The sequence below is a fragment of the Epinephelus fuscoguttatus genome, linkage group LG12, assembly GCF_011397635.1.
Source record: "Epinephelus fuscoguttatus linkage group LG12, E.fuscoguttatus.final_Chr_v1".
NCBI lineage: Eukaryota > Metazoa > Chordata > Actinopteri > Perciformes > Serranidae > Epinephelus > Epinephelus fuscoguttatus.
Genome location: NC_064763.1, coordinates 24,496,141 through 24,521,583, shown reverse-complemented (window position 1 = coordinate 24,521,583; position 25,443 = coordinate 24,496,141). Strand labels below are relative to the sequence as shown.

Here is a 25,443-nt window from a genome sequence, read left to right as displayed (position 1 = left end):
AATTTAATATTTCATAAATTTCATTCCTAATGTGAACATGCAACATTCGGTTGCTGTTTTCCAGTTATACTTTCAAGCAGCACTCATCACATAGATATATAAAAATAAAATCAAATACAAATAAATAAAAAAGAATAAACATACATTGAAAAGTGCAAATGTACATTTGTTTACAGCATGACATATTCACTGTACAATCATTGATTATATACTCACATTATTTTATGCATTATAATAAGGATTACTAAGTAGCATAGTTTAAGTAAGAAATATTTCATAGCAAGTCTATTGGAAAATATTTGCATTGCCCTGCAACAAGGAGAGGCTCTTCTAAACATCGCCAAGAGTGTATTTGCTTGTGTGTGTTTTCGTGTATATGTCTGAGTGCATATGTGCATGTGTGTGTGCGTGTGTTTGTGAACCAGCATGTTCGTTGACATAAGGTGTATGTGCAAACAATGAAGCAGAGGAAACTCAAATCATTCTAGTTCAGAGGCACAAAAACTGCCCAGCCAGCATTTCAAGTATCTAGCATTGTTTTGGACAACACACATCTGTCAGACATCAGCAAAGCAGAAGAAGAGAAGGAGAAAAATAACAGGTTATTTCCTTTTGCAGCCTGGGGAGGAGGCAGCTAAAGAGTCATACAACGAGTGGAAACAAGCAGTTCAAAGAATCGTGTCAAAACAACACGATTAGACTTTTTTAACCGTAGAACAGGCTGTTGCACTTCACTGAAAACACCTTTGTGTCCGTGTGGCAGCGTTCTGCATCAGGAAGGAGACAGCAGTCATGCTTGCTTTCGCATAATGCTCCCAGTTCACTGAATGCTTCCTCAGTTATGGCAGAAACAAACATGATATATTAAGATAAGGAGCAAGTAAGGAATCATAGGGCCGGTCGCAGGGTGAGTCTATATCAGTCTTTGTATAAGACACACTGCTGGACATTTTCACAAACATTTCATCCACGTCTAAACGTTCTACCACCATCGATGGGCAGAAGGTCCTGCGAAAGGGATTCACACTGGAGATGGAAAGCGAGGAGAGCCATCCACTGGCAGTCGGTTTGTCATGGGCGTATTCCGTAAAGAAAAGTCATCGTGTTCAGCGTCTTGGTAAAAGACACCTGATGAGATGATCCTACAGGACAGCGAGAGGTCGCACAAACGTTTTCCTGCACTGAAAGTTTCGACATTTCCCGATGGCAATAAGAGGGCTTCCATCTTGAAGTCATGTTCCTGGTACATCCAATGAACGGACTTCTGATGTGGCTTGGATTATCTTTTTAGGTATTGTATTGAGAAGCTACAAATTATTGGACACTTCTGCACCGAGATGGTTATTATGGCTCCCCATCACTCATGTTTCATGTGGCAGCCAAATAAGAACAAATCCAAATTTCTCAGTTTAAAGACACATGCGTTCTGTTACTTTGTTGGGTATTTTGTTTATGTATAGTGCTGATACACAATATCTCTGACAGGTAATGGTGATGTGAAAAATACTATGACCTGAAGGAGAACTAAAAATGGGCAGAGGGTAGAACAACACTTTCTCCTTTTTCTTGAAAAACAAAGCCCAAAAGATAACATTATACTGTACAGTTTGGTGGTGCAGCACACTCGTAGTTAATGCCTTTGTACATGTATGTAAAGAAGAGACAGAGAAAGAGAGACTATATGTTTGCTTACTATCTCACACTGCTGGGATATGTGCAAGCATCCAAATCCATCAGCCTCTGGATGTCTTAACGCTCTGACTTGACTTTGTAGCGCAGAACCAGGTACGTAGCCAGTCTGAGGATCAGGAAGAACACCCCCAGCACCATGAAGTCCACGTAGAGCTTTGCATTCTCCACATCCAACAGCTGCAGGACCTCCTCTGGCTTCTGGAACTTACACGACAGGTCCGGACACTCCAGCTCCGACCGGTTCATCCCATAGATAGAGAGAATCACCCCCTCAAAGCCGTACCTGAAGAGAAAAGGAGAATCGTTTCAGATCAGCGAGAGCCTGGCCAAAATAATTTTAGCAAGTCTAAACTCTCTATCTTAAACTACATAAAGTAGCTGACAATACCTGACGTAGGAAACATAAGAGCTCCACTGTAGGTATTTGGGAATGGTGTCAAAATTGACGAAGAAGCCAGAGAAGAGGAGCACAGGTATGGCTGTGACTGGACCCACAAAGGTTGCCACCTGTGGAACAAATGAGTGGTATTAAATCAACAAACTGGCAGAGGTGGGACCAAGTCATGGGTTTTGCAAGTCATGGGTAAGTCTCAAATATTTGCATTCAAATTCCAAGTCCTAAACTTTGAGTTTCTAGTCCTAAACAAGAGTTAAATCTACAAAAATCATGAATGCTTTATAAAATTTTCATTTATTTCTTTAAACAAGTTTGTTAAAAACTTCTTCAGCTGTCAAGCTAATGTTAGCTTAGCATTAGCTCATTAACTATAGCCCCTTTTATACTACCAGATTTTTGGCGAGTAGGGTAGACATATTGGCGGAACCTTTTTGGTTAAAAAAGAACGAGGTACCCTTCCGCCACGGGAGGGGCTGTTGATGACGCCGCAAGTGCGACCCACTGGTGGTGGACTAACAGGAAACAGCTGATAGCAGGAATTAGCGAGCAGCTAGTAGCAAGAGGGAAACACAAATCTGAAAGACACTGTAAAGATGAGCAACTGAGGAGACAAGGAATTGTGCGCCCTCCTTGTCCTCGCAAACAAAGAGGCCATTAACCGTCAAATGACGGGAACAGTGAAGGATGGGCCAACTTATGAGAGAATTGCCAAAGGACTACGTCACTGTTTATGTCACACGCTGAGCTACATGTTTTGTTACTTGCTCACGTCCCCCCATTACCTTGATCTCGTAATTTTCAACCCACACCTTTAACATACTGCAATCTGCTTTTGTTTACCACAATATAGTTTTTGTATGCAAACAAAACTGACTTTGGTTCCATTTTTTCCCAACTGGCACTCAATAACATAATGATTCTTCATGGTTCCCTCCTCCAGCTTGATTGGATGCTGTCAGATTGGCTCAAACCAAGTGGCAGCCTCTGGGGCTGATAGATGAAGCCACAAAGGAAGTGCCAGCAACTGCAGTTCTTTGAACACCCACTTGAGGCTGGCTCCAGAAGCCAGTCAATCTGCATAGACCCCCATGACAGCAAGGGTAAATGGTAAAAATATTCTAAATATAGCTTATACTTAAAATGGTATTGATTTTTTGGGGGGCTAAAACATAGTTTGCAGCGGACCTGTCCACAGCAGTACATCACTTTGCTTCCACATAGATACTTCTGTCTTTTTCTCCAAAATGGGGTCATGTCGATCAACATCCTCTGTAGGTAATGCACTGACTACGGGTAAGAACCTCATTCAACCCTGCTTCAGAAATTCCAAACTATCCTTTTAAGGTGTGCAGGTTTGCCTACCTGCAGAGACGTGGATGCAGCCCCTATGAGCAGACCTAGGGACTGGGCCACCAGGGCTGTGGATGTGGACAAGGCCATAAAGAGCAGGTAGCGACCCGCTTCTGGAGGCTGCTCAGTCATCCAGTACACTATACTACAGTACATGATTGGACAAAGCACCTGGAAAAGAGAGCGTTGTTAATCTGAAATATATTGTATTCATGTTCAAACCATTGTGTGCTCAGTCATTCGACCGTTACCTGGAATGGTATATCAGCCATGGTTTTGGCCAAGTAATAGGCCTTCAGGCTGTACCAGTAGTTGAGATGTTCCCTTATAAACACGGACATCTCCAGAGGAACTGCGGAACAACAGCAGCGTTAAAAGACTTTCCACTTCAACCACAAAAACAACATGTCAAATGAATATTTCCGATCCCTCGCTAGCATCTTACAGGTTAGGACGGTGGGCATCAGGGCGGCAAACATGAGGAACAACATGGAGAAAAAGAGGAAGCCAGTGTTGTTGAAAACCTTGCTGGCATCATTTCCAATTTTGAGATAAAGCAGGCCAATCAGCACTCCAATGCAAATATGGGACATCACCCTGAGGTGGGTCAGCACCTTTAAAAAGACAGATAATAAACATCAACACAACTCAGATACCCTCAACTGATACTTTCAATCAAGTTCAACCTGTTTCAATAATGCCTTTCACAGTATTAGTTAACAGAATAATTATTTTACCATGTCCCTGCATATCGTGACGAAGGTTCTTTTAAAGAGGATGCAGAACTGTGTGAATGTACTGGTGGCAAAGCTGTGTTTCTCAAGGGTTCCTGTGTCCTGTGGAGAAAGACAGCGAGCTCAAGGAATCAGATATGTAATACACACATTAATATAAGATAACAAAAGAGACAAATAGAAGAAGTAGAAGAATACAAATACTCTGCTAGTTTAACAAAAATGTTTTTTGGGGGGCAAGTGAATTTTACTTCATGTAGGACATAAGAATTATTCGAGTTTATGGTTAAAAACATATTCAAATTGTCCCAGAGTGATGCTGAGGAGACACTCACTTTATCCTAATAATGTTATAATGTCATTGTACATATACATTTGTCCCTAAAGGAATTTAAACCTCCAAACACACTCCAGTGCACATTGCGTCTGTATCAAATTCTAGGTGATGAATGATAGCGGATAGTTTGACTGGCAGTGGAAGGTTAGGGACTGTATTTTACTTATCAGAGGAGCGGGGTGACTGTGGTGTGACTTGGTTAATCTTCATCCTCTTCACCTTGATAACCTTTTTTTAAATATTCACACCAGGGTTGTCAAAATAATGTGTTAATTTCGACAGAAATAAATAACGCATTAAAAAAATTAGGGCTGATTAATGGTGCCTGTGGTGCCCCTTGACCCGGTGCATCATTGAAGACCACAGTGGCTTTGTAACATGATGGAGGCAGATGAGACGACACTGCTCGGTCCCGTGAATGGAGCATTTACATTTTTAAAAAACACCCAGATGGAACTGTTGATAGGAGCAGTAAGGAATTTTTGTACCATTGAAGAACTTCGAGCCTGAAATATCACCTCAACGCAAAGCTTTTAGCAGCGAACCCAGAGGTCAGAGCTAGCACAGCCTCTGATGTCTACTTGTGACTGACTAACTAACTCCCTTGCAAATAGGATTGCAGTGGACTGTAGACCAGTTTGAGTGGTAAAGAACAGGAAGACTACTGTGTATGAAATGTAACAGCTTTACTACAACACATCTGGCAAAATTCAGTAAAATTAATATTTTTTAATACTTTACACAGCATCAGTACTTTAATACAGCATCAGTTGATATATGCGATTAATTCAGATGAATTAATGTAAATGAGAATGTAATTAATTAGATTTATTTTTTTTAACTGCTTGCCCTAATTCACAACAAATGTAGGTATTGGAGCTGATGCAATGAGCAAATAGCGTAGAAGTGAAAGTTATCACCAAAACAAACAGCTTATTTCTTTTTAGCAAAATGCAAATTGCATCATTACACAAGCTGTGTGTGAACTTCAGCAGACTACAGGTGCATGACAGTCACACATGAAACCCCTAAAATTAAACAAGCCTACACATCACACACACAAGCACAAGCGTGCACATTACAGTGTGCACACAGCTAGCATTAGCAATATGCTAGGAGGAAGGCGGAAGTTTGTCAAGGTATGCAACATCCTAACATGTCTGAGATAAAAGAACAACTAAAATCATTATCAGAAACTAAAGACATAATGAACACCATTGAACCAATATATATATATGTTATGACTGCCTTTCCAAATAAACTGTATGCATCAGTGGCCATATCAGTAACTTTGTACGGCGGGCATTAATAGATTTTAAAAACTTAATGTGTGATGTTTGAAAGGTAAAAGTTAAAAGTTGAAAAAGGCCTTGGTTTTTCACAATTATCATGCATGCGGGAGTGGAGAATTTAATACTTTTTAAAAGATCTGATTAGTGCAAATATTTAATGTTTTGTCGAAATTTAAATGACGCATGTAGAATAAAATTATTTTGATGATGAAAGCCTTCATTGCACATGATGCCTCAAGAATTAAAAAAATCCAAAAATTTCTGTTTTTAAAGTTTTTGGCTGTGATAAATGATGAAATTTTGGTGATTTTCAAAGAAAACATGATGATCCCAGCCAGCAGGATTTGGAGTTCAAAGGGTATTTCAAATAAATGTAAAATACAACAATTTAAAGTTGTATGTCCCTCTCCTAAGCCAAATAAAAAGTTCCTTACCCTGTGCTTAAAAACTTATTTCACATGCCTCCCCTCTTTTTGCACCACCCAGTAAGATTTACTGGTTGATGCCTACACAGAAAAACCCAAGAGGACAACAGAGAAAATCAATAAACTGATAAGATGTTTAAAGGCATACGGGGGCAAAATTGCACTATACAGAAGTAATGGTATATCAGAGAGCTCTTGGTGGTTTACATTTATAGTTTTAGCAGATAGCTGATGCTCTTATCAAAAGCAGCTCATGAGGCTGAGAGAGGGAGTGAGAGGAAGCTGAGAGAGGCTGAGGAGACAGATCGATGAGCTGGAGGGGAGAAGGAACGGTTTAGATGATGTGGACAGGAAAGGGTTACGGCAGTGATACTCAAATCTGGGCTGCCATGGGGTGCCTGGCGGTCTGCTGAACATTTTATAATTCACAATGAAAATAAAATTGATTCACTCTGGGGATTTTGTTTGCACTTTGACTTTAAATGTGGTGCAAGAGTGTGTAAAAAAAGCATCAAAATAGAGGTTGTTTATCAAATGTAACCAAAGCTTTTACAACTAAAATGCAGTTGCAGCTATTAAATGCAGTAAAATCTCTGATTTATTTGTCATATAGGCCTAGTGTTCAGTCTTACGTCAAGTTAATAAGTTGAGTTAAGGATTTTGTTAACATCTGACAATAGAAAAATGAGTCATGGGTCTTTTAATGTTTACTCGTTTTGTCTGATAAATATTATTAATGCTTGATTAAGGTATACTATGCAGGATTTTCCTTGAAAAAACAAACAAAACAATGAAGTAATCCCTCTTAATCATCACTTTTGACCCAGTACAAGTGTGCCTGACTATTTATCTGCAGACATTCTGCCCTGCGCCTGTATTTTCTTTCTATTTTGCTATGTTCGAGATGTTCCCTCAAAAAACACAAATATAGCAAGGTGAAATGCTGCCTGGTGTTGGCTTTCACTTCCATTTTCAATGGCGATACTGTTTACAAACAGTAGCTGACAATTTTCCCTTCCTCAGTTCCACCCCTTTTCACTTTGTGTTCCAATAACAGCTGAGCTTTCCCATTATATTTAGATATGTTATGTGCTAGTTAAAAATGTTGAAAACTAAATTTTAAGATGGTTAAAAGATGCGGCTGGAGACGCAATACTTTTGAAGACTGTCACTTGACAGAATTGACGCATCTTCAACAGAAAAAAGTGTCGCTCAACACTTTTATTTCATGTCGTGCAACTGGAGAAGTCTGTTACGTTGCAGACAGCATCATATTTTCTCACGCAGTGTGATTGGTAGTGTCACTATTATCGCCACAGAGATAGTAGTTTTCAATCCACACCTACTCCGACCTGCATTCAGTATCTCTGCCCACTGAAGCAGTCGTCTGTCAGCAGCGGCTGAGAGGACAGAGCTCACCCAAACTGCCTTCACCAGGCTGACTGACAGCAGACATTTACTAAACCAAAGTAGTTTTCATTTCAGCGCCACAGAAGGAAATCAGTGGTGTTAATATATATTGATTCACTGATTAATTTCACCGCCCACTGTAGTGAGTGAGGGAATCTGCCGCTCACAGACAGACTGGGAGCTGATCAACCAATAAATATATGACTAATAAGTCAGACACACATACACAGTGGGTATTTCTGTGATTTTAAACAGCTGTCTGCGCAGATTAGGCTTCACTAACTGCAACGTTTTTCTGCAGGCCGACACTGAAGTTAGCATAGCCCTGGTTCCCTCTTGAAGAGCCTATGGGATTTTTCCATTGGATTTAAGATGACTAAACATAAGCTCTGTGGCACACAAACATTTATGATACTTAATTGTTTTGTTCAACAAGACAATCTCCACAAATAAACATCACTTTTATGATTTCTTAAGCATAGATGCAATGACCAGGAGTAAAAAGCTAATGCTAGGCTATAAATGAACTACACTGCAGTCGAATGACTAAACAGAGTCTTGTTTGGCGTGATGACACCCTGTAGTTTCATCTGGTGGCTTGTTAGCAACCACCTTTTTAAGATACATAAAAGCTTCAAAATTCATGAGTGGGGTATTTACTGATGTATAGAACAAAACATGAAAGTCTCTTTAGCTTGTGAGAACCAAAGACCTTATTTCAGGCATCTAACCAAAAACCAATTGACTTCAAGAGGAGGAACCAGTAGTGCTAAAATGCTAACTTGTATTCCAGGTTTTAGGACTCATTCCTAGGGCCCTTGGAAGCCATCAGTTCCACCATAGTTTACCTTAAAATGTCCCACTATTCACTGGGTGTTCACTTTTTTTCTTTGGTTGGCAGTAATTACTTATTTGAACCTTAAAAATAGAGTTATTAGAGTATTTTTAGTCAAAATTGATGCAACCAACACTGTTTTATTGTAGCTTGTTATTTTTTATTTTACACTGTGGATTTGTAGATTTAAACACTATCACCTTTACTTTTAAAAGAGTAGATAAATTGCTTAATGGGCCATCAGAATCAGAAACCATCAATGAAATCTGATGCAATTTCCCGTTATCGCACAATTCTTTGAGATAACTAAAGGTGGATATTTTCGATGTTGTGAGCATTTTCATTATTATGTGATGCGAGGCTGTGACGTCAGTAAATATAAAATATATGGTGTCAGTGCTCGGTGGGATGGCTGCTATCACTCACACTGTGACATTGAGAGGGACAGGAAGAGTCACTTTTATCTCTGGAGTTCTTCTTGCCCTCCTCAGAGCACAGTCCACCCTGGACCGCCTCAAACAGCACTGGATTCAGATCCCCATACTCCCCTGATGCCACCTCAATGACTGGGGACAGAGAGGACAAGCTGGTCAGAACAAAGACACAGACAAACACAGGCACACACAGTTGTACTGGAAGAGTTGTGTGACTCACTGAAGTCAGCAGGATTGTGATACGTTGGGCAGTGGAGGCCCAGGTTCTTCAGATAAGGGATGAGGTAAGGGACTGTGCCCTTGTATATACACTGACCCTGACTGAGGATGTACAGCTGGAGGGGGAACACAGGTACACAGTAATCAACATTGTTTCCAACACACTGACTCTGTGAATAATATATGAACAACTGACGAAACAATAGGCCTGGTATCGACTGCTGCGCTGCTTGTCAGCTGGATAAAATGAATCATGCTAACCTGTGCCCTGGTCTGAGCCGCAGCTAATGGAACGCTAGACGCGTCCGGCACTATGAGCACTCAAGTTACCTTATCAAACATCTCAAAGAGCTTGGCACTGGGCTGATGAATGGTGCATATGATTGTCCGTCCTCCCTGGGCCAAAGACTTCATGAGGGAAACCACCTGGAAGCAGGAAGCGCTGTCCAGACCACTGGGATGGGATACAAGACGAGTCAGAAAAACAGACGTGCTATTAAATCTGGATTCAAGCAGATTCAGACTATGTGTGTAAAACCATACCTGGTGGGCTCATCAAAGAACATGACAGGAGGGTTGTTGACCAGCTCGAGGGCAATGGCCAGTCTTTTACACTGGCCCCCAGAGAGAGAGTTGGTGCGTGTTTGAGCACACTCCTGAAGACCCAGAGCAGTCAGGATCTCATCCACCTGAGACACAAACACAGACGGATGTGGTTACATGTTGTCGCACATAACTGACAATACAGTCGGGCAGTATGGATAAGATTTCACGTCATGGTATATATGACCTCATCTTATAATATTTCTATAGACCATTTCAAACATGACAACATAACCATTCATGAGGAACAAGGACAAGGAAACTATTAAAGAAGGAAAGGACATTGTAGCCATAGATGAGGACCTGCTCCCAAATGTAGACATAAATGGCTAAATGTAAGTCTATGGGAAAAGTCTTTTTGGGCCCCATGGCATCACTTGATAAACCTGGAAGTTATAATTAAATGGTTTGCCCACCATGTGAAATTCGCTTCAGAGACTTGAGCTGTTCCTATATCCAGGTCTCTATATACGTCCATGGTTTGGTGTCTGTGTTGGCTCTCCTGAACTGGCATGCCAGAATCGATGCATTTCACATCAACCAGCCGAGCCCGGTCTCACTCCCAAGTTGTCGAAATCCAGTGCATGGGCAGTGACTTGTGGTGTCAAAAACCAACAAAAAGGCATCCTTTAACGTTGGCATGATACGCAGCCAGTTGCTGTTATAGTTTAACAGCACCCTGCAGCATCGGGGGAAACACGGCGGGACAAGGACGAAAGTTAAGGCTGTGAGAGTCCAATTAAGGCGGGCGGGAGGCCTGTTCTTTATTCCTAAACCTAACCCAGGTTTTTGTTGCCCAAACCCAACCATGTGCGTTTGTTGTTGAAGGAAAAAATCTGAATTTGCGGTAGTGCGTTTATTTTGAAAGAGACTGTATGCAAACATTGTTATTTTGAAAGAAGACAATGCATGTAACAGGCAGAACTTGACACGGTGTTCCACAACGTCAACAACCAACACACCCAGGGTACCTTCCATGTCATATGTGGACGTTGAAAGTCCCTGACCAAACGTTGATTTGTGACAGGATCGGAATGAGAATGTGTCGACCAGCCAGAGCTAAAGCGGGTAGGAATCGGGGAGAAAACAGCAGCCAGGAGTATGGCAAGAGCTATGGTGGAAAATCCCAAGAAGCATTCAGTGAAGCTTTCTGAAGTGGATGCTCCAGATGAAAAAATAAACTCAGGGAAATGATTCAAGTCAAAAAAACATGTCTTACAGAGAGCACTCCAGGGAGTGAGGGAGATGTGGCAAGCAAAACAATTCTGTACATGTAATCATAATGCAATCAGTATATTCAGACTTACAAGCTCTGTTTTGACCTGCATGCTCTCATTCAGTTTCAGATTGGCAGAAACCTGAAAGACAGACACAAGCCAGCACCTTATTATTGAACATAAGGATTTAATAAAGTGTTGAGAGTTGTTATTGTTTTTTAAGACAACCTCACCATCATGGCCTCCCTCGCAGTGAGATGTGGCAACAGCATGTCATCCTGCATGATGTAGCAGGACATCTTCCTGAAGGTCCTCAGGTCCCTCGGTCGACCGTTCACCATGATCTGGCCCTTCATGCCCGTCTCCCTGTTTCCCAACAGAAATCAAAATGACATTGGAGCCATTTTCTAAGCACTACATTAAATCAAAAGTCTGAACTTCCACATCTCACCTGTACCCCGCCAGAATATTCATCAGAGTGGATTTCCCGGCTCCAGATGGCCCCATGATGCCAATCAGCTCTCTGCTATTGAATCTTCCTGACAGACACTTGAGGAGGGCTTTGTAACCTGACAAAGAGGGGAAAAATGTGTGGTTTATAGTGCTGTAATTGGTCTGAAATTATCAATATCAGACACTTTACTCCAAAGAGGTCGAAAATATATAATGAAAAATCTAAGCAATTGTAGAAAAGTGAGCTTTTTGAAGTGCTTTTTTTTCCACAAAACATGATCAAAGGTAAGTTTAAAACATGTTACTGAATTTATGTTGTTCCACCCTCACACATTACAGGGGAGTACAGGTCAACTACTGAGGGATGAAATTACATTTTTAGTTGATACCCTGCTCCTCCATTGTTTTTTTAGTGTATTCATGTGGGAAATTAATTGCAGAGAAAGCCAGGTATGAAAGCAAGACAGAGGCTGATGTTTGTTCTTAACAAGATTAACAACTGCCGACACGAAATTATTTTACATTCTGTATTCAGTTTGCTTTCACCCAGTTGTCATTTTAATCATGGTCCGTCTGCTTGGTCTGCTCACTTTTAAAAAAAAACTTTATAAAACTCCTATTACTCATTTTCTACATTGAATGAATTCTGCTCCACTTCCTGCACCTAATTTCGACCAAAACTAAATGGGTTTGAAACCAGAAAACTTGGTTCCCAGGTTAAACTATAAATAACAATAATGATAATTTACAGGACTGATGACAGACTAACTCAGTGATTCCCAACTGGTCCAGCCACGGGATCCAGATTTCTCCTTAGTAATTTGTTCAAGGTCCACACAGTTTAATACATTCTGCGTCATACTTGCATTTGGCCATGTCATAGGGCTAGTTTGCTGTCTCCGTCAAGTAGCTGTCCGCTAGTCACTAACTCTACAACATAAAATGGCACTTCAAAATAAAAGCTCTGTGCTGGAAATTTACTGTACTCCAAAATAAAGTGTGTCTTTTACAAACTTGACATGTTCCCGAGTCACTTGCAGTCCATTCAGAATGGACCCATGACCTAATTTTTGGACCGTGACCTGCCAGCTGGGAACCACTGGGCTAACTGTTAGCATAAATCACTGTTCAAACAGTTACACACTATTGAAACATACTGGCCAATTAGCTGTATTATTGCAAGTGCACAGATGTTTTTGTGAGCCACAAGAATCGTTTTAACTTTTCAAGCAAGAGACTCTTAAAAACTGTCCACCTCAGAAATAAACATGATGTACACACCATAAAAGGGTATTTTATACATTGCACTTAGGCCCATTTTTATATGCAACTCAATTTTATACAACATATGTCATAGGGGGTCACTGCTCCATCTCTCTGTCAGCTAACAGGTTCTTGGCCTAAAAAATGTAGAAGGACCCTGGTCTAGGGGAAAGAAAGAATTTATGGTGAAGATGGCTGTAAAGAATAAAAAAATAAAGATGCTGGGCTGGGCAGCAGGTCTGCAGCAAAACATGAAAAGAAAAAGGAGTACAGAAAGATTGAAGATCATGGCTCCCTCAGCGGCACCAACAGAGAAACCACAGGCATTACTTCCCTGCTGCGGTTTTAAAAATGGCTGAAGTGGTATGGCCTTCTTCTGAAGATGGCTTCAGCATTATGATAAAAGAACAAAACAGTTTTAGATCTGACAGATATGGGAGGTTTAAAAAAAGGCTCTAAGTATCCTGCCATGTTGTCACCCGTCTCCCTCGCCCAACCCAATTCACCATTGTCCTCAGAGATGCGTCTTCCTGTCTCGAGCTGTGTAATTAGGGTCTCAGCAGAGCTGCCAGACCCCTTAAACCCTCGCTGTATGAGTAAAGCAGCCTAATGGCAGTGCCCCCTCCTCCCACGCAGTGTTATTACATCAGACAGCCTCCACTCAGACAGCAGAGCAGCCTGCTGTCAGTGAAGCAGCCCTGCTCTGGCATGTGGTGCATACTGATGATCTAACCCGGTGCTGTAGGTCGCGCATTATAATGGTGTTATCTGTGCGAGGCTGCAGGCACATCCTGATCACCCACAGTCTCATGAGAGCCACACAGTATGTAGTGCACCTCACCGTCAAAGACACGTCGATTTAACAACATGTGACAGTATCTGCTGAGTGTGATCTCAGGAAATCTCAAAGTAATTGTTAGACAAATTATCATGAGTCACGGTTGAGGAGGGTTTGTCACATGCCTCAAACTGGCACAAATGACAAGTCAATTCCCACACCAGGAATGTACTGGTAATATTTCCATGAACCAGGGTGATCTGACGGAAAGTAGTTCTTTCCCCTCACACTTTATCAATGTTTGATTCTTTATTACAATGTTACATAAAGTCTCTACTGTTCTCTATTCTTAAATGAGTTGTCTACATGAAGTCTGGTGAATAAGGTTCTTTGATCACATCTACTGGGGTGCAATAAGAAGATGAATACCTGTTAGACATTTGCACATCTTGGTTAATTAACACTTGCAAACATACACAGCGAGACACTGTGGTCACACTGTTGGATTTAAAAAAGCATTTCACCTCATCAAAATAGCAACTTTTTTTCAAACAAAATGCTGTGATGAGCACATTTTAGCTGGTGCCTACATAACCCACAATGCAACTCGACCACCAACAGTTCGATCAGAGTTTCGGGTTTGTTGCGCCTTTCACAGAGGTATGATTCACAGCCTTTAACAACATAACATGAAGGGTCCCTAAAGGGTGGGCAGGAAGGGAGGTGGATAGGTCCACTCAGGAGGCTGCTTTTTGCTTCCCAAGTGAATGTTGAGCCAAACTACGATGGGATTTTTCTAACCCTAACCACATAATTTTGCTGCACAAGGAAATAAACGTAAAGACGAGATGTTTTACCGACGTAGTTATTTTGAAAAAGACTGCTTTGTTAATTTGAATGGGAATGCCCGATCTACTCTCATCTTATTTCTATGGGAGCAACTGACACTGACTCAAATGACATCACTTGAGGTAGTTTATCAGACTTTACACAGCTCCCTCTGCAGCCACAAAGGCTTTATACAGCTTTTCACAAACGCAGTTGTATGTAAGTTGTATGGCCACATTGAAACTCACTGGGGGCAACATCTCACCTACAGGCCAACAGCTAACAGCTTGGCAAGAATACGCACAATTTAAGCAAACTGCTGAGACTCTGAGAGCCAGTTAGAAGAACACTGTTATCGTAAAACCGTTACGGCCTCAGCCTGTAGTTTACATTATGGCTTGTTAAGTTCAGTTTTAGCACAACCATAGTAGCAAGAAAACAGCCATATCGATACTATATATCGATGTCATTTGAATTTTTTTTTGGTACAGTTTGTGCTGTCATAGTTGCATTGTGTGTCCTGCTTGTTCCTCTCTGTTTTGTGACAGTCTTTGCCTAAAAACTATGGATTTCGGATTTTTAGTTTCAGACCTCAGATTATCTGGCTCTGGACATATTTTGGCTTTGACCAATGCCTGGATTGAGATAATTTATGATGGCAAATGGTTGCCTAAGCCTGCAAGGTAGCTGAGCCTAGCTTGCTTAGCTTGGCTGAAATGGCACTTAGAAAGCAAGATGTACCCAAAAGGCTTTTCCAGTTACTTATGAGTCAAAGACATAAAAAGTAAGCTTGTCAGGAGAGATCAGGGGTATTTCAAAACATCAGAAACTAAAAAAGAGGGGCAGGAGTGAGTCCTAACACCTAAAGGAATTAACATTTTAGGACTCCTCGTTCCCTTGTTTTAAAGTCAGTGGGTTTTTGGTTAGATGCCTGAAATCAGGTCTGTCGTTAATACAAGCTTAAGAGACTTTCATGTTTTCTCTTAAATAAAAAAAAATACTTCAGTAAATACCCCACTCGTGAACTGTGAAGCTTTTAGGTGTCTTAAAAAAGGCGGTTGATAATAAATGCTTACTGACACGACAGAACTCCATCACACTGAACACCATTACAGCCTTGCTGTGCTGGTGATGTTAAGTCACGCAACCGTGGTGTAGATCATGTAGCAATATGTTAGCTTTTTACTTTTGGTGAAATCATAAAAGTGGTGTTCATTTGTGGAGATTATCTTGCTGAATAAAACATGTAAGTATCTTGAACTTTTGTTTGCCACCAAGCCTACTTCCTGCAATAATCCAAAATGGAAAAATTCCACTGGCTTTTAACGAGGGAACCATGGCGACGCTAACTTCTGCGTCAGCCTACCAAAAAAAAGTCATCCCTGGAGCACTAAACACGCTAAAGTGACTCACTAGTGCCTCTTGAAGCACAATTGGTATTATAAGACAGGATGAGCCGGGGCTAGCTGGTCGGCATGCTCAGTTCAATAAACATCTCTGCAACGCAAGACAAAGACGTTTTTGACAAGACTTCAGAACTGTTACTTCTTCATATTTTGTTAATAATATTAGGCTAATTTATTCTGTAAATGTTTTAAACTTCTGGGCTTGCCATATCTTATTTTTAGATTAAAACAATTTGGCTGCATAAATCAGCTCAATTCAAGCAAATTTCACTAATTATGACAAATTGAAAGCAGATTTAAAGACAGAAACAGTCTTTTAAACTAAATTAATTTGTCCAAGCTGTGAAATTGCACACACAGGAAGTTTAACATAAAGTGATTACTTAGCAATGAGATCTGTCTGATGTGCTTGATCATTTGCTAATGATATGCCACCCTGCCATTAGGACATTTAGTAGATAGTATACCCAGACTCTGTAGAAAGGGCTACCATTCTCCATATGGCAAATACACGGAGTATCATTTTGACTTCCCTGTTTGGCCATCTGGTCTACAACATAATAAATAAACAAATACAAGACTGCTTTTTAAAAAAATAAATAAATAAAAAAAAACTTGATCAAACCTAATCATCATACATGTTTGTAACCATTCTGCAAGACAGTGACAAAATGTTGATGGTGAAGCACTATGAATTACTTTGCATCACAGTCATAAATTTGAGTTATCGTCTGCATGGCGATGCATTTTAAAAGGAGCATGATCCGAGCAGCACTGCGCATGTTGAGTAAAATATGTTTTTTTTCCTGTAATGACCATACTTCTTTTCATCCTGATAAATGTTTATGTGGAGAGACGTGATGGCAGTTAATAAAATGCAGAGACGAAATCACCTAGAAGCATGAAAACATTTTCCTGCTCCCCCTCCCTCGACCTGTCCTTCCCCTTTTGTAGCCAGCTGTGCCCCCAGAGATTTTTCCTAGGGGTGACCAGATGAAACCACTGAAAACACCAAAACCAAAAGTCATAAATGAATTTCACTATTGTATTGTTGTAGTATATAAGCTAGTTGAAAAATGTCAATATGAGAGTTAAGAAATAGCATACTCGGTTTCTTTTTTCTTTTCTTACTTCAGTTTACTAATTATCTGAAGTGCATTGACCACTACTGGTACCATCAACATTTTGAGTTACACAACAATCTTGTTTTAATGTGTATCTGTATATACATGTTAGGCAGTTTATTGTTGTTCAAATTAGTCCATGAGCCAGGGCAGCTCGTTCTCATTCACAAGTTGTCAAATACCACTGCTTTGTCAGTGATTTCAGCATCAGACACCAATGCAAAAAGGCACCTTTTGTGGCGGTATATGCTGCTGGGCAGCTTCGGTTTCTAACACGACCCGGCAGAGTATCAAACCTCTATGAAAGATGTGTCAGTTTATAATGCATCTGGCAGCATCAGTTAGAAACTCTGCTGGTAACAACGTAATATAAGGAGCTGGAAAGTCCCTATAGAGTGAGTGGAAGGAGAGGTGGATGGGTAAAACAAACCACAGACTACCATTTGCATTTGTTCCCTAAACCTAACCTTGTGCTGTTGTTGCGCAAGGAAATACAAGGTGTTTTACCAAAGTTGTAAGTTTATTTTGAAAAAGACTATTAGCAACTAATGATGTGAAAGTGGAAGTGTAGTTTTAAAAGGCTTAATGCATGTAACAAGCATAAATTGACAGTTTTTCACAGTAATTTAACGTTTACATACAGTCTCTTTCAAAATAAATGCACTATGTCGATACAACACCGCAAATTTACGTTTTTTTCCCTTCAACAACAAACACACATGGTTAGGTTTAGGAAAAAAGAACAGGGTTTGGCTTTGGAATCTTACGGGATGCAAACACCGCTCACTTGGGTGAAAGTCCGGTGTCAGGTCAAAGTCAGGTGTTTGTTGGACTCACCTCACCGCCCCACTTGGACTTTCGCCGCTTTAATGTTCGTCCATGTCCCGCCACGTTTCCCCCTGATGCCGCCAGGCACCATTATACTATAACGGCAAACGGTGGCATATCATGCCAACATTTAAGGACACCTTTGTCGTTGGTTTCTAAAGCTGCAAGTCACTGCCCAAGCGCCAGATTTCAACGACTTCGGAGTGAGTGCAGGCTCGTGTATCACATGTAGACGTGAAAGTCCACAGACAAGGACGCATTAAAATAAAATGAATAGAAAGGACCTCGAACTGTTTGCTATGGTCATGTGAGTACAACAAAAGAAAATGGCGATTTCTGTTAGCTGCTTTGATGCCAACACACGTCGGTTGTTGAAATGACATTGAGTGTGTAACTCACTAGTTTGAAAGGGCCATTTTGGCCTATTCTTCCACTCAATTTTTTAATTTAACATAAGAATACAACCATACACCATTTAAAAATGCTTTCTTTCACCAAAGTAAGACTAACGTTATCTTAATTGCCTTGTTAACACATTACAAAAGATCGTTTTTCTTGTTAGTCATCTAGTTAGTTCAGTGTTCCAACAATCACCAACTCTGGTTTGGTCAAAATAAATTACATTTACATACATTTCTTGTGAAAACAAGGTGTGTTTTAAAAAGCATAATGCATGTAACAAGCATAAATTGACACAGTGTCCCGGAACATCAGCAACAGATGCCTAAGAGGATACTAAGCACGTTCTACGTAGACGTGAAAGTCCACTGACCAAGCAGCGATATTTGATGAGTTGGGATGAGAATGCATTGGCCAGGAGGTTTTGTCATGACATTTTGGAGGGACTGTTTCTCAGAATTATTTTTTAAAGGTTTGTGTCCCTAGCAAATTGCATCAGAGTGGCCCTGGCCCCCACTGGCCACCCCTAAGTGGCGCCACTGTTTGTGGTTGGGCTAGTGTTTCACCAGTTAGGAGAATACCTCAACATGAAAGCAGGTCACAGCAGCTTCATCCTAACAGGGATAAATGGCTGCCCTTGCCAGAAAGAACCTGCATTAACAAATGGAGACGACGGGAAGCTCATACATCACCTAACCATCCTTAGCCCTTTTACAATAAAACAAAGTTGGGTTTTTTTTACATTTATTGCATTTACAATATCTTCCTCTTGGTACTCTCTTCCCGTTCGCCGCAGATATTTTAAGGTATGACTCATAAGTAGCGTGTTAGTGACTCAAAGGCTTAAACACATTTAATTACTAATGACATCACGGGTTCAAGGCTCATTGTTTACGTCATCCTTTTTTCCTCTATCAGCTGTATGATTGTATATAATTCAGCAGAAACAACATAAAATGATATGTTTTTTCCAAGGGGAAATAATCACTGATTACTAAAGCACACTGCAGAACAACAGCCTTAAGCTCTGTGCGATTACACCTGCTTTACAGCTTTGATCAGGCAGACAGGCACTGCAGAGAATCACCTCCGAGCTTACTTCGTCAAATGAGACACAAACGCCAACAAGCCCCTCAGAATGAACTACAGCATATGTCAAATATAAGCAACACACTGCTTATGTTATTTGGTGAGAGTGGCAGGGGTAATTGGAGGAGCAGAGAGGGACTTAAAGGAGCTGGATGGGAGGTTCAGTCAGACTGGAAAGAGAGTAAAATGGCAGGCGAGCCTCTCTATGAAAGGCACCGCTTAATTAGTAAAAGCTGAGACACTTCCTGTTCACACATCATCAGCCTGATGAGCTGAAGCAGGCACCCTGAAGAGACAACACAAACAAAAGCAGAAACCACAGGTTGGTTTTGATGAGACCACTGGAGGAAAAACATGTGCATCAAAAGCTTTCTAGCCGTGATGCTCCTCGTGAAAACTTTCCATACATCCAGGTTACACAAGCAACAACAAACACTCCTCTGCCAGGCTTTCATAATGCACATCAATATTACAAATGACTGAAAATAACACAAGACGACTTGCAATGCATCATGTAGGGTCGCCCCTAAGGATACAATACAGAGAATGTGAAGAGAGGACTCCTCTGAAGTCCCTGTCCTCACCCAGCTAAATATACACACCATAACAAGAGCAGCTAAATATAACAGTTTACAGAGGGTGGTTTAGTTGACAAGCAGAGATGACCAAGGGTTGGACGCTTATAATTAATAAAGGTGGTTGGTTGAAATGCTGTTAATAGTTCATGAGCAGATCAATCACAGGCCTGACTCACTGCCACCGCCTATCGTCAGACAACACAGGGAAAAGAGAGGCAAGCAGTGTGCCAACCTGCAAGTGTAAATTATTTACTATGTCTAAACTCTGCTGAGCGCAGCAAAGCTTACCAGCACACTGGCTGCTACAACATGGAGGAAGTCTGCAAGTGTGTGTGTGTGTGTGTGTGTGTGTGAGGGCAGGGCTGGGCTACATGTGTCAGAACAAAAGAGAAAAGCAAGAGAGACTGACTGACGCTGAGGAGAAAATATTTTTCTTAAATGTCACACAGGCTGTTTTTATGCCTCCCTTGAAATGTCTGCACTCCAGATATTGATCATCATGGGTGGTGTGCTTGCCTGCTCATCCATCATGGTTACTATGTGAACTGAGCTTTGCAGTACCTCTCCTCCTCCACCAGGGACCCTCGCGGATGGTGTACGACAGCTCATTGAACTCCAGGTCCACAGCGGAGCGACGTGGGAGGTGGGAGAAGCGCTGAGCCTCAGTGATGTGGTTCTCCACCTTCTTCAAGTGGGTGAGGAGTGGCGCCTCTGGGGGTGCTCCGCTGTGGAGTTTGGTCTCCTCCATGGGGATGCTGACCGAGCCCGGATCCAGTGTCCTCTCAGCCATGCTGAAAGGCTGCAAAGGAAGACAGACATGCCAGTGTTTACAACTAATTTCAAGCTTAACTCCACTCACCTGCTTCAATGAAGCACCTTCATATCCCTACATTTTCATACAGAACATCAGATTCGTTTTTACCAGAAAAGGTAAATAATTGGGCATTAAGACAAACCTTTCACTGGTTTTGTTTTCTCAGTTTGTTGACTGACTGATAGAAAGCTGTTACCTCAGCAGGCGTGTTGGCACAAAGGTTTGCTTTAGGAATGATTTTAGGATCATTCCACACATCATGTTAAAACTAGGTGCTGGGTATGATCTGATTAAGCTTTATTTTATGGACTGGCTGGTTGAGGGGAATGAGATTGAGTGTGAGGAGTCGGGATCTGGTTTCAGTCCTGCAGCACGCTTATACTGCTGATTCACATAAATTTGCTTCTAGACAAGGCGGCCTGTCTGAAGTGTGTTTTAAAGTATGCAGTGGCTGCTGATCCATTAGCTTTCCGATAATCTGAAAGTAAAATCATTACCCTTATATCAACAAGCTGATGATGTCAGGACATGTGACATCATCTGAGCACATTATTATTACATGAATCCGGTAAAAGTCTGTAGTTATTTATCAAACACATCAAATATGAATTGGGCAAAGAGGACTACAGTAAATGTGCATGATTTACATAAATCTGTTTTTTGTCTCATACGGTGGCCTTCTTTAGATTAGTGCCTGTAAATAAAGAGCCATGTAATTATTAGTTCAAAGTTTATGGATGGTCATGTTTAAATGCTGAGAAACTAATGGGATATGTTTTATTGTGAAGTAATTGAGGGTAGCAGTCTTAGGAATGATTAAAAAGGACACAGCTAATATACAAAAGCACCTGATTCTGTCCAAATAGTTAGAAAACTGTTGTCTATTTATGCCTATTTATGAATAACTTTAAGATTGCTTTGAACATATTTTGGAGCGAATAAAAAAAGGTCATGGTGACAAACAGATATATACACATAAAAAATGTCTGTTTGGGTCAGAAATTAATTACTGAGGCTTCTCTTTGCTCAGCTAGTGACATATTTACCAGACGTGCGAGTCACAAGCAGCTAAGTTCCGCATCTCGAGTCAAGTCCCAAGTCCTAAACTTTGATTTTTGAGTCCAAAACAAGTCATAATGTGCTATTCACCAAAAGTAATGCCATTATTAAATTTAAAAAAATCATGAATACATTGTAAAACATGCATTTATTTGTTAAAACAAATTTGTTAACAACTTCCTTAGCTTTTAAGCTAACGTATGCTAATAGCAATAATGCTAGCTGATTCAGGACATGAGGGGAAATGAATTGATTTTTGATGCAATTTTTAATTACCTACATTTTAAACTTTGGATTTGGGTAAAGTATTAAGTATTTCCAGGTCACAAGGCTCAAGTCCAAGTGAGGTGATGAGTCATTGGTGTTAAAATCCAAGTCGAGTTGTATGGAGGTCGATTTGTCTCAATAGTGTTCGTTTTAACAGATCAACAATCTGTTGCTGTGTCTCATATTGCGTACTTCTGTACTTACACATAATATTTTGAGTGCATAAGTGCGTTCACGGGCGACACGGTGGTGTGGTGGTTAGCACTGTCGCCTCACAGCAAGAGGGTTGCCGGTTCAATCCCGGGCGTGGGAGCCCTTCTGTGCGGAGTTTGCATGTTCTCCTCGTGTCAGCGTGGGTTCTCTCCGGTTCTCTCCTCCCACAGTCCAAAGACATGCAGATTGGGGACTAGGTTAATTGATAACTCTAAATTGTCCGTAGGTGTGAATGTGAGTGTGAATGGTTGTTTGTGTCAGCCCTGCGATAGTCTGGCGACCTGTCCAGGGTGTACCATGCCTCTCGCCCGATGTCAGCTGGGATAGGCTCCAACCCCCCCCGCAACCCTCAAGAGGATGAAGCGGTTAGAAGATGAAGATGAAGTGCGTTCACACTGAGAAGTATGGAAAAGTGCAGCACACTATGAGTACCCTATGGTGCACTCAAAACAGTCAAGAAGTTGAGTGTGGAACCAGCAGTATGCTTATTGGGTTAATTTAGCAGTCTGTAATGATTTGGTACCGTGAACAATAATGTGAATGCTAATGCTAGTTTGCTAACTAGCTAATTTGTGGCCGTCATTTCCGGTTCACGCACTACGCCAATAAGTACATAGGGCACATAGTATACTAAATGGAAGTATACTGACAGAAATATGTGATTTGAGACACAGTGTCTGTGTTAATGTGTAATCTGTAAATATAAAACACCTTTTGCACATCTTAGATACATAAAATGGATCTGCAAATAAATTTCACAAATAAAAAATATTTGTGAATATATTTAATTTAGAAATAAATGAAAAGCTTTTGTGGAAATCTTCTTACAGTTTACAACTTTTTGCTTGTGGATTTTCATTTTACACATTGTCAGTACGTTTACATGACATTAAAGAAAATCGATTTATTGTGTTGGTCCGACTAAAACTGGACTTAAAATACATGTAAACATATTAGTCCAACTGAAATCGGACTAAATCAAATCTCTCACAGTCAGACTAACACACCCACATAATGTGATTTTGAGTTGAACTCCTCCTGCATGTAAACAGTCAATCGGACCCAAACTGGCTGAGGCCCTCTGCATATGCTCCACAGTTTCCGTCCCTAGCTTTGACTCGGATGTTTAATAGCATAAAATGTGTAACAGAAGAAGAAGCCAGTAACAACATGCTGAAATCTACACCCAGAACCTTGCATTTTTTGGATGGACGAAATGTACAAAGCTGTAGAGTTCTCCACCATGGTAACAGTTTGCCACCAGCTAATCATAGCTAACTTGTTTGTCGATGTTTGGTCTGTGACATAATGGGTCAAATGGAAAAGAGTCTGATACTCACAAGCTGAAAGGAGGCATATCACCACCTATTGTAGGGAAGTCGGACGTACAATCAATTCTCCTCCCAAGCTTGTACACTGAGACAATGACAGTGGTCCATTTAAATGGCCAACTATAACCGAAGCTTGACTTAACTGTGCATGTAAACGTCTTTTTTTTTTTTTTTTTTTTTTTAATTTGTTTGTATATTTGCACATCTGTTGTACATTTGCAAAATGTTTTTTTGAGCTCACAAATCTTTTTTGTATCTGTAGAAGGTGTTTTATATTTACAGATTACACATTAACACATGGACTGTCGATCCGGTCACACAAATAATAATGAGACAAAACGACCTCCGTAAGTTACAAGTCTTTTTGATTCTGTTAATTTGAGTCTAAAGTCATCAAATTTATGACTCAAGCCTGATTGAGTCCAAGTCATGTGACTCGAGTCCACACCTCTGATATTTACACCCAGTCATCTCCCATAGAGTTGTGATTCAGGCATGTGTAACCCCATCAAAAGAGCATTTTGTGACACTGTTCATGTCAGAATCAAAGTTTCTGTGGTAAATAATGGCAAACAACACATCCACCTCTCTCCACAGAGATACAGAGCAAAGCAAACCTAAAATGAAGACTAAAATTCAAACTCATGCCATGTTTGAACACATAATCACTGTATACAAACATCCATTGCTGCCATGCAATGCCATGCAAGCCTTGTAGTACTCTCCAGCTACTGCCTACTATCCATGACCTACTGTATATAATAATCTCCTCCTGTGAAGAGGGCCAGTGAAGGAAATTGGCCATGGCTTCTATTGATCATCCTGCCATTAGTGAATTTCCATTACCAGCCTGCATATAAGCCCAGTAAAACACTGACAGGCTTTAATGGCCTCTCAGTCAGATTGAAGGCCTCCACGTTCCGTCATGTGCGGCATCCAAAGCAAGGACATGTGAGCACACACGGCCATATTAAAAGTCTCAGATATATGGTTTTTTAATGTATCTATATAGCTTTGCAGTGGTGTGGTGTGACTCTGTGCTCTGCAGTGACTTGTCAGTGATGAGGGATGCTGCCAGCTCTTCAAAAAGCACCTGTTAACAACAAACTGATGGGAATGAAAACATGAGACACTATTAAGGCTGGAAAATGACAGCAGAGGGGAGAGGTGACTTTTTTGAAGGTATAGATGAGTCATAAATGGTTCTGAGGACACATACTAGTCAGTCCCTATTCTGTGTGTTGCATTGCACATGCACACGCACACACGCACGCACGCACGCATTGCACATACTTAGTATTGTGTGTTGAAACGACCAGGTGAGCAGCTCAGCCCTGGTTCTCCTCTCGGGGTGAGAGCAACAGTGCTCAGATGATCCCTTCAGACAAAACAGCACAATCCCTCCACATCAGAAGGTCCCCAAACAGTCCCACAGAAAAAAAAGCAAGAGATGCTCACTGTGCGCCACAGTCCAGGAAAAATCCGGATCGGATGAGAGGCATCAAAGGACAGATCTGAGTTCTCCTTATCAATATTTCTTCTCGGGGTGCGGCGCACACCATCCCGCATCCACTACAGTAACTCCTGAGATTAAAATCATGTCCGGCCTCAAACTATGACTGCATCCCAGAAAGAATCGTCAGGGGAGCAGGATGCCTGTCATGTTGTTCCTCGGTAGGATTATTCCTTGCATTGAATCCATCCGCTCTGAAGTCGCATCGAAATACTCACACACATCCTCGACGCTGGTGTTGATGATGACAATCTTCAGTGTCTGACATCTGGAATGAAACAAAAAGCAGCCAAACAGCGCTGCAGATGCTTCAGCAGCAGCATCAGCATCATCAGCAGCAGCTCGATGTAGCAGCAGCCACCGTTATCCTCTTACCGGTTAGTGCGTCTGTGTGGTCTACGCACGCGGCACGCCGGTCTGGGATACAGGGCGTTGCTGGCAGGATGCTACTGGAGGGCAAAAAAAGATATTGTTTTGGTTTTGATTGTTTCCTCCTAATCCTCACCCTGACCTCGTGTTTTATAACGAAATAAGCCTCAGATAAATCAGATTCTG

General features: G+C 41.1%; 1 protein-coding gene across 1 annotated transcript; it reads right to left on the bottom strand.

Moving 5' to 3' along the window:
* Positions 1 to 234: 234 nt before the first annotated feature.
* Positions 235 to 25,270, bottom strand: abcg4a (ATP-binding cassette, sub-family G (WHITE), member 4a). The gene is made up of 15 exons (XM_049591189.1): positions 24,669 to 25,270; positions 20,253 to 20,490; positions 11,397 to 11,514; positions 11,179 to 11,311; positions 11,036 to 11,086; positions 9,669 to 9,814; positions 9,456 to 9,579; positions 9,127 to 9,241; positions 8,899 to 9,038; positions 4,177 to 4,275; positions 3,885 to 4,053; positions 3,691 to 3,791; positions 3,452 to 3,610; positions 2,081 to 2,199; positions 235 to 1,975 (listed from the first exon to the last, which is right to left on the bottom strand). Exons 2-15 carry the CDS (start codon positions 20,479 to 20,481, stop codon positions 1,750 to 1,752), a joined length of 1,929 nt encoding a protein of 642 aa, XP_049447146.1. The 5' UTR covers positions 20,482 to 20,490; positions 24,669 to 25,270; the 3' UTR covers positions 235 to 1,749.
* Between the last annotated feature and the right edge of the window lie 173 nt (positions 25,271 to 25,443).